General features: G+C 49.9%; 1 protein-coding gene and 1 non-coding gene across 2 annotated transcripts; both read left to right on the forward strand.

The window, feature by feature from the left end:
- The first annotated feature begins 5,305 nt into the window (after positions 1–5,305).
- On the forward strand, positions 5,306–6,829 carry LOC135372762 (uncharacterized). The gene has a single exon (XM_064606232.1). The coding sequence runs from the start codon at positions 5,306–5,308 to the stop codon at positions 6,827–6,829; it is 1,524 nt and encodes a 507-aa protein (XP_064462302.1).
- Positions 6,830–6,964: 135 nt separating this feature from the next.
- LOC135372969 (U2 spliceosomal RNA) lies at positions 6,965–7,150 on the forward strand. The gene has a single exon (XR_010416191.1). It is a non-coding gene; the product is annotated as a U2 spliceosomal RNA (small nuclear RNA).
- The last annotated feature ends 3,393 nt before the right edge of the window (positions 7,151–10,543 follow it).

Here is a 10,543-nt window from a genome sequence, read left to right on the forward strand (position 1 = left end):
TGTCATTCTAGTGCTTCTTACACGCACCACATCATGTTGAATTTGGCGACGTGACACCCGAGGAGGCAGGTGCCGCGACCGTGACCAGAGCGAAAGATTGACGTGTGGCAGTGTAGCAGTCGCAGTTTTCAAAGTCAGCTAAGAGATACCCCGGTCCGTGCTGTTGCAGGTGTCCGGGGTCAACATGACAGCGCGGTTTATACCGACGAAGGCTCTTGTCTGCAATGTTAGTGCCCCGCAAGAGGCCTCGCTTGTAGACGTCATCGACGGAGTGTCCGAAGTGGTTACTCTCGACGGACTTTTCTCCGTACAACATGTGGTAGGAACTTCGTTCCAGATCACAGTTCCCTGTTCAGACGCCATGGAAAGGCTTCTTTCAAGTGGTGTCATCGTCATTGCTGGAGTACCTGCACTCTGGAACCGTTAGGATCGCAAGTTACAAGGGTGACATGTATGTATTTGCCGAGTTTTGTGCCGGATGAGTACTTGATGAGAGCGCTTGGCCCGCATGGTAAAGTTAAGAAAATTGAATGGGGTTTTTTCCAAAGACCGCCCCACAGTATGCAACGGAAACCGCATTGTGGAAATCGAGATGGACGTGAGACATCCGGTACCCAACTTCCTTCGGGTGCTTGGCTACAGGGTCACATGTGATTACTATGGTATTAGGAGAGTGTGTAGCCGCTGCAAACGGGAAGGCCACATGCGTGCGGCATGCACGGTCCCCCTCTGTTCTCGCTGCTCGACATATGGACATGAGAATTCTGAGTGCACGTCCCTCTGCAGACGATGCGGGGGAAAACATGCTACAGCTGATTGCTTTCGGAAGAAACGTCTCATGTCCGACGTACTTCGGCAGACGACCACGAAGACTGCTGCTTCGAGAGACGAAACCGGTACTCCACCTCCGAACCCAGAGACCGTCATGGAGGTGACTGATGAATCTTTTCCCAGGCTGCCGTCTGAAGACCATCAGGTGGTTTCCGTCAGCGCAGAAGTTGCGAGTTCTGCAGACTTGCCAACCCCAGATCAGTTTTCGTCCCACCCGGCTTTAGAAGTATCAGAGCCAGAGAAAAGAGTGGAAGAACGAAGAGAACACGACATATCTGACTCGGATGAAACGTCGCCTTCGGAGTCATTCACTACCGATGAAACCGTCAGCTCAAACAAACACGGTGGAAAGAGCCTGCCTGATTCTTCAAGTTCTGAGGGTGAGCTCCTGCTTGCTGCAACACAACGAAGACACCTTCCAATATTACCTGTGCCTATTGCATCGGATAACTTGGCGTCAGCGATGGTAAAGAAGACCCAACCTCCTGTGCAGCATAAAAAACGCCAGTACACGTCGTCATCGGATTCCCACCAAGATCCTGCAGTGATTCATACGACGAAAAAGGTAGCTGTAGCTGCGGATGGAGGGGTTGGTGACGACTCCTGTAGTGCTGTGACGGTCGAACCTGAGGACATGCTGAACGATTAGGTATGTGTTTGTGCTCAATGTATTACTTTATTCCCCTATTCATGCACCTTCGAATAGGAACTTTGAATGTTCAAGGGTTTGGAAACGTAGATAAGCAAATGGAAGTAATGCATTTCGCGCAAGCGGCCCGATTGGATGTTTTATTACTACAAGAGACAAATTTCGCAACGGTTCGGCAAGTAGAAAATTTTAAACGACGTTTTCGAGTAAACTGTTTTTTCAGCCTTGCATCCAGTCGGTGCACAGGTGTTGCGACAGTAATTTTAACCAGATGTCTTCAATCACACGCCTTTGCGGTACCTGGCAGCGAGGGCCGCGTTGTCGCCTTGGACATCAAGTGTCAGGGAAAGAAGCTCCGAATAGTGAATGTCTATGCTCCCGCCCGTTCATCAGATACCAATGCTTTTTTTTTTAGGATTTAGATGTTTATATGTTAGATCATAAAGACTTTATTTTTAGCTGGGGATTTTAACTGTGTTTTGCACAGTGCGTTGGATGTAGCAGGTCCGGGTCAGAACAGACCAGTATGGAATAGTCGAGAATTGGCTCGTCTTGTGGGCCATTTTAACCTGCATGATATTTGGTGCAGAATTAAAGGTAGCGCAAACGTAAGCACGTGGTCACGCGGCGCTCGTGGCTCACGTCTGGACAGAATATACGCGACAACAGACATCGCAAATGGTGCTCGAGACTGCGAAGTTTTTGCAACTTCGATTATTGGATTATATGTTTCGGACCATCGAGCCGTGGTGGCTTCCTTTAACATTTTCGGTACACATTCTATTGGAGTTAGACCTTGGAGGCTTGCACATGGACTTTTATGTGAACAAGATATAGTCGCAGTAGTTAACAATTTTTTGGACAATCGTCTAAGAGGAACTATGACATCCCTTCAGAGCTGGTTAGAAATTAAGGATGATCTGCGTAACCTCTTCACTGATCTTGGGGAAAAGAAAGCAAAGCAACGTACTAAAGAACTCCAAGACATTGCAAAGAAAATTCGCATCGTTCGGAGAGGGAACAAGAACTGCGAAACGACATAGACGGCGTTGAAACAGCTGAAGTTTCAACACATGGAGTTATTACGGACATCGACGATGACGGCGAAGCTGGAACATGCAGAATCGCAGTGCGTAGGCGGTGCGGAAGTGCTGCGCTTCCTGAGACGGTCACGGGTGCGAACCAGTGTAATATTTATCGCTTCTCGGCCTTTTGCTAAGATCAAAGTGTAGTACTTCGATCGCCAAAAGGCCTGAGAGTGGTGGCGACGAGTACACCTTGTTGTGTACCGCCCTTTTCGGTGCGATTAGCGCGCCAGCCAAGGACAAGGCCCCTGTGGGGGTTTGGTTTATTGCCTCTTGCCCGAAGCAGCCACTCCCCACCTCGCAGGTGGCACTAAGTAGGCGGCTTGCTGCCTACCGCCCTTTTCAGGGCGTTGAGTGTCCGCAAAGGAAGGGCCCTGAATGGGGTTTGGACCAGTGCCCGTTCCCAATGCAGCCTGCCCACACGATGTCCAGCTGTCCCGACAGCATGGCCTCGCCAACGGATCCACGTGATTCGCCGGGAAGCTCGTCTGAACAAAGTCCAGCCACCCTGCCTCTTCCGGAGTACTCGATGACGGGCGACGGACCCTGCAGAACTCTACAACCGCAGCCTTATACACTGCGGGGAAGGCTTGGCTTCTATGCCCTCCATGAGGACACCAAGACTTGGAAGGTCGTCACCGTCCCTAGTCATGCCCACACCGGAACAGCAGCAGGACCAACTTGGAGAGCGGAGGCAACCAACCCGTGATGGTACCAACCTCACTATACACTTTCCAGTCCCGGACCACTTGTGCTGCACAGAGACAAACTGCTCCGCAACATACAGGACCGAAGCCTGGACCTCAATGTGTATGTCCCTGAAGCGACACCTACTCCTGGAGCACAACGTAGATGTCGAGACAACGATATACCTTTGCTCGGCGTGCAGCACCACCCTCGGACCGAAACCTACTGCGCACAGATGCCTGGCCGCCGCTTCCACTCAGCGAGGCCCACAACGACGAGAGTTCAGCCATCTTTGTCAGATCTGTGGCGAAAATTTCCCAAGCAAGAGAGGGTACAGAACCACGTGAAAAAACATAAGAGAGAGGAGGCACGGACACGGCAACGCTCACGGTGCCGGGAGGCCAATATTGACGTAGAGCCCTTGATAGAGGAAGCCAATGCTCCTGAAGAATCATCACCACCAACACGAGCTACTGAGGAGCACGGCGAACAAGGCTCAGGCCTTAGAAACCTATCTCCACTAGAATCAGCTGCGACTCCTGCAAGACGCGAAAGCCTTGGAAGTATTACTGCACCCAGTCTGACAATCCCCAGTGAAGACACAGCTCTCCAGGACGACCCTGCTGCCCTCGTTGCTGAAGGGGAACTGCCCATGACATGGACCTATGACGGTGCTGACGTCTGCAATGATACATCTGCTATAGAAGAGGGCCTAACTGCACCACAACCACCACCTGTTGCCCTCGTTTCTGAAGAGGTACTGCCCAACACGGACCGATGACGGTGCTGACCTCTGCTACGATACATCTGCTAGAGAACAGGGTTCAACTGTACTACAAGCACCACCTGATGAACCAACAACCAACACCGGTCTATCGGGGCTCATGAATGAGCTGGAAAAGACACTTACAGAACCTCCGCCTGAAGACCTGTGGGAAAAGTTCGAGCTATCCCTTGCGGAAGCAACAGAGATTGCAGCCACGGCAGTGAAGCTTCCCCCGCGTAACGCGGGGGAAGCTTCGCACAACGCACAACGTGCCAGTACGAACGCCTAATCCAAATACCCCCGCATCATACAGAAGATCTATCGACGTAACCGGCGTAAAGCGGTGAGGATGATCTGCGAGGGCTCATCAGAGAGATGTACCATCGAGGCGGAAGATGTAGCGGACCACTTCACCACCACTTGGAGTGAGGCCCCATGCGACCTGAGTCTGGTACGGCAGCGAAGAAAGGCACAGTCACATGTTCCTATGGATCCGTTCACCCCCTACGAAGTATACCAGAAAGCATCGAGATGTGAAAACGCCGCCCCAGGGGATGACCGCCTGACATATCGCCACTGGCTGGATGTCGACACCGACTGCGAGTTCATCGCATGTGTCTTCAACATATGCCTGAAGTATGGGCGTATCCCAGAGCCGTGGCGACTGACCACCACAATCCTCATCTACAGGAAAGGAGACCCACAAGATCTAAAAAATTGGCGCCCTATAACCATCGCAAGGACCCTTAACAAGCTTTACACAGGTAGTCTCGCTGCTCGCCTGCAGAAGTGGATCTCCGATGAGGAAATCATCAGCCCTTGCCAAAAAGGATTCCTACCGCAAGATGGAGTGTACGAGCATAACTATGTACTTCAGCAGAGGATGGACCTAGCCAGGACATCGGCAAATGAATTCTGTGCAGCCTTTCTGGACTTCTCCAATGCCTTTGGGTCCATACCCCACGCCGCCATCATCGAATCCGTCCTCGCTTGTGGTGCTGGCGACCACTTCACCAGCATCATCCAAGACCTCTACTAAGCCAACAAAGCGTCAATACTCACCAATGGAACTATGGAAGAAAACTAACTGATCCCATCACGGTCCACCGAGGAATCAGGCAGGGGTGTCCACTAAGCGGATTGTTGTTCAACATAGCGATCGACCCAATCCTCCGAAAGATCCAAAGCAATAAGACCAAGCACGCCATATTGGCCCACGCCGACGACCTAACACCCATAGCAGAAGATCCTGGCTCACTTCAGCATCAAATAGACCACATCAGCGACATGGCCGCTTCAATGAACCTCCAGCTCAACCCTGCAAAATGCATGACAGTCCATATTTCTGGAAAACAACCAGTCGGAGTTCGGGAAACCCAATTCCATATCGGGCCGCACCTGATCCCCTACCTCAAAGAGTTTGACTCCTTCGACTACCTCGGAAAACCAATTGGATTCAATCTCCTGGCAAACGACACCACAATCCAGAAGGCCATCGAGATGGGCGCGAAGCTGCTATCATCAATGTTGGCACCATGGCAGCGGATCGATGCCATCAAGACGTTCGTTTTTCCCTCGCTGAATTTTGCCATGCGGATAAATTCATGCTCAAAGGGTGATTGGCAGAAACTAGATGATGCGCTCAGGCCCCTCATCAAAAGGACACTCTACCTACCACAGAATGCATCGAACGACTACTTGTACGCAAGTACAAACAAAGGCTGCTGCGGCATACCCCTTGCAGCAGAAACAAGCGATGTGGCGAAAGTAGACGGCACATTCAGACTACTAACGTCACGTGATGGAATAGTGTCCGACATGGCTCGTGAAGCTGTCACACGAACGGTATCCAAGCGTCTTCGGAGCACCCCCATGACTGCCGATATCGAAGCCTACCTGTCTGGAAACTATAATGGCGCCTTCCAGGTCACGACAAATGAACTGCGCAACATCTGGACCGTGGCTCGAAAGGCTTCACGACGACTTGGAGTCTCATGGGACCTACACCAAGACGACCCGATCATCACGCTTGGCACACAGTCCATGACGTCAAGATGGCGCACCAGGATTATGCGCACTGTGCGAAAACAGAAGGACGACGAAAGTGCCCAACGGCTCATTGATCTCCCCAACCAGGGAAAGGTGTCAGAGTGTGTTGCACTGGACCGTTCCAGCACCCACTTCATCCGGTCCGGGCAGTACACACGATTTTGCGACTGGCGCTTTATCCACCGAGCACGCCTAAACTTGCTCCCCGTCAATGGGGCACGTGTTTGGGCTGGCGGCGATAAGAGGTGTCGACGATGTGGCCACAGCAACGAGACCCTCCCGCATGTCCTATGCCACTGTATGAGGCAGAGTCAGGCGCTCACGGACCGACACAACAAAGTGGTGCAGCGGATAAAGACAGCGGCACAAACCAGATTCACTGTCATCTCAGAAAACAAGCCCGTCGGTGAGTCTGGACTACGCCCTGACCTTGTCCTGGCAAAAGGAGAAGAGGCCATCATTATCGACATCACATGCCCATTCGACAACCGGAAAGTAGCCTTTGAAGATGCCAGGAGAGCCAAGGAAGAAAAGTACAAGCCAGTGCAAGAACACCTCAAGCGAAGATATCAGAAAGTATCGATAGAAGTAGTCGTGGTTGGTGCACTTAGAAGCTGGGATCCCGCCAATGACAGGCTGCTGAAAAGATTCTGTGCAAAACGGTATCTGCGGACACTCAAAAGACTCTGTATCAGCAGTGTCCTGGCATCATCACGGGATATATACGCGACCCACATCAGCGGTAGATCGAACAGTGTCTAGATCATCCTGAGTGAATGAAACTATTGCGAAAATTGTATATTGGATAGTGAATCCAAGCCTTGAGCACTTTCTTGTCCTGTAATGCGATACGTGGTTTCCCTGTTCTTTGTGCAATGTAATGTTCTACTTCCTCTCATTCTGTAAATAATGTGCTTAACATGAATAAAATCTGTTCTTATCAGCTTAATATCTGATACGAGCCCTATTTGTACTCACGATATTAATCTTATTTTTGGCACGAGACAGTGTGTCTGAAGCTCGCCTCGGCACTGTCAAGGGTTGCCCTGGTATTGCACTACCTCCAGGTGTAGCCCACCCGTCTCAAATCAAAAAAGAAAAATTCGGAAATAGCACCAATAAGGGCATCAGCCATGATGACCAGAGACAGGCAAAAGAGGGAAGCGTAGAAACAACACCAAGCAAAGCAGGGAACCTACAGCAGACACAGAACACACTGGGGACAACCACTGGGAAATGTCCTGTCTGGCCACTAGGGTACACATTCATTCATTCATTCATTCATTCATTCAATCTATCTATCTATCTATCTATCTATCTATCTATCTATCTATCTATCTATCTATCTATCTATCTATCTATCTATCTATCTATCTATCTATCTATCTATCTATCTATATCTATCTATCTATCTATCTATCTATCTATCTATCTATCTATCTATCTATCTATCTATCTATCTATCTATCTATCTATCTCTCTCTCTCTCTCTCTCTCTCTCTCTCTCTCTCTCTTGCAATTTCCAATCAATCGTTTTTATTTCACGGGCCGTGATGCATTAGTACTAACACCCTAGTGTTCCTACCCATATACCACGATGCCCAAACTGGCGACGTGCCACGCGCGGACGTAGAAAGCGAGACTGCGACAGAAGCGAAAGGGGGAGACGTGCAGTCTATATCTCTTCTCGGTCTTTTGGCGGATACAAGGGAGAAAGGAACACGAGTTCCGTCCACTAACATGCGCATTTCATGCAGTCCGACTATCATTCTAGTGCTTCTTACACGCACCACATCATGTTGAATTTGACGACGTGACACCCGAGGAGGCAGGTGCCGCGACCGTGACCAGAACGAAAGATGGACGTGTAATATTTATCGCTTCTCTGCCTTTTGGCTAAGACCAGAGTGTAGACGATCGACGTTCAGCTTCGCTCTACAACCGGTTTTCTTCGCTACGTTATCAACTGGCCTGGGGTTTCGTCTGTCTGCGCCCCTGGGGTTCCTGCCGAGCATTCGGTAAGCATGGCCTGGTCAGGGCTTCCGAAGGCCTTTGCCTTCAATTTGTCTACACCGTCGGATATTCAGATTGATGTGTTAGTGCGCTGAGTGCGTGAAGTTGCTGGCCCCAAGTCGGTGCAGTCCTTGCAGCACCGAGGACGGGACAAGTTCCAAGTTGTTGTAATAAATGAAGCTGCCAGGCAGAACCTACGTGACGTCAAGGAATTTTGAAATTGAAGGAGGCGTCGTGCAAGTTGAACCGGTTGGTCCGAATGTGATATTTATTACCGTGACATTACTACCAGCCTATGTCAGTGACGAGCATCTTGTAAGAGCCCTGTCGCCGTACGGCACTGTTCTCGACATCACTCATCTCTGCTACAAAGACAACCCAGACCTCTGGACGGGCAACATTCTTGTAAAGTTCGAGGAAAAAAAGCCCCCACCGAACTTCTTAAACGTCCTTGGCCATATGGTCATGCTGAATTACAGAGGCATGAAGAAAGTTTGTGGACGGTGCAAAGCTGAAGGCCACTTCCGGTCGCCTTGTACGACACCCCGCTGTGCTCGTTGTGCTGTCTTCGGGCACGATACACAAAGTTGCACTCTAAGTTGCCGCAGATGCGAGGGAGATCATGCAACAGTTGACTGCCGACGGCGGTAGCTGTACTCTGCTGTGCTGCAAACAGGAGATGCCAATTCAGGACAACAGACCCCTATGGAGGAGGGACACGTGAGCATCGACGTTGCTGAAAGTGTTCTCACCGAAGAACCGCAGAGGCCTTTGCAGGGAGACAGTGGTGTTTCCAGGACCACCGATGTACCGGTTGAAGAAGCCAGTGACAGTGCACCCGCCAGTGAGACGGTTGAGGAGAACTGGCTAGATGGCGGTTTTAGATCGTCGACGCCACCCCCTCTTGTGATTGACGAAGATGCCAAAAGTTCTTCGACCGAGGAATCCGAACGTCTACAAGAGGACGACGAGGCTACAGGCGACACACTCTGTAAAGTCGACAGCAAGAAGGATCGACCGACCAGCAGCGACAGTCCATCGGACACAGCCCCTGGTTCAGCCCCCACCTGTGTAAAAAGGCAAGAATTCAAGATATTCCACAAAATGACTATGAAAACTATACTAGTGCCGAAGAATATTGAATCTGTTGTACACCGGTCGTATCAGTTGTACGCGGTTCGACGCTTGTGTCTGGTTTTCTTAAAGATATGGCAGGTTGTATACAAACGATAAGGTTATCTAGGTTTTGCCAACTTATCTTTTGGCAGATTATGACTCTTAGTTTTCTTTCTCTGAATGTTCATGGGTTCCACAACCTTGATAAACAAGTTGAGGTGATTAGTTTCGCCCGCTCGTTGTCGGTCGATATCTTGTGTTTGCAAGAAGTGCATTTTTCTTGTAAAGCGGACGTACAATGTTTTGAAAAACAATTTGACTTGCTCTCCTTCTGCAGCTTTGGCAGCAGCCGAGCACGTGGTGTTGCAGTAATCTTTTTGAGGCCAGACCGGGTTCAGAAATATTTCTGTAACTATGATGTGGACGGCAGAGTTGTCGCAATAGATCTGACGATAAAAGAATTCAAATTCAGAATGCTAAACATTTATGCACCAGCAGACAAAGGACAATTGAATGAGTTTTATTCCAACCTAGATTCCATGTTACTGGTGCCCTACCCCGTACTTTTGCGCGGAGATTTCAATTGCGTCCCTGATGCAAACCGTGATTGCATTGGAAGGTCGCGCTCTCGAAGACGACATTGGGAAACGAGAGTTTTGAAAATATAATAGAACAGTTAGATCTGGTGGATGTGTGTCGCGAACTGCACCCAACGTCATGCCAAGTCACATGGAAGAACACCAGGGGGATGGGATCTAGGTTGGATCGTTGCTATCTGACACGCCCTTTTTCGCAATGCGTTTTGAGATGTGAGATCCGCCAGATGTTGGTTTCTACATTTCGGATCACCAAGCTCTGTTTTTCGTTGTTGAATGTCCACAACAAAGAAGTCGCACAGGGCGACCATGGCGTATGGATGTGTCCCACCTAGCAGATACTGAGGTCGTTACCGACATTAACAAACACATTGCAGAATTTGTTAAGCAACATGAAGCACGACCTGAGTCGTGGGAGGAATTAAAACATATGGCACGCTCCCTTCTTAACGAATGGAAAAAACGTAAAGCTCGAGAACGAACGGACCAGTTAGAGACCTGGCAGAGAGGATTCACATCGTACGCCGTGGTGCACCTCTGACACCCAGAATGCAAGAATATATTGACACACTTACAGCGACACGCTTGCACTTGCTGCGAGAGTCATCTTTGGTAACGAAGTGCCTTTACCACCGCCGTTCACAGTTAGGGGGACCGGAAATGTTCAGGTATTTGCATTGTACGAAATTTCAGTCAGGTCTGCGGGAGGAGGTTACTGGTTTTAGGAGTTCAGATGGCGAAATATCATCTG

Source organism: Ornithodoros turicata, unplaced genomic scaffold (genome assembly GCF_037126465.1).
Source record: "Ornithodoros turicata isolate Travis unplaced genomic scaffold, ASM3712646v1 Chromosome17, whole genome shotgun sequence".
Taxonomy (NCBI): domain Eukaryota; kingdom Metazoa; phylum Arthropoda; class Arachnida; order Ixodida; family Argasidae; genus Ornithodoros; species Ornithodoros turicata.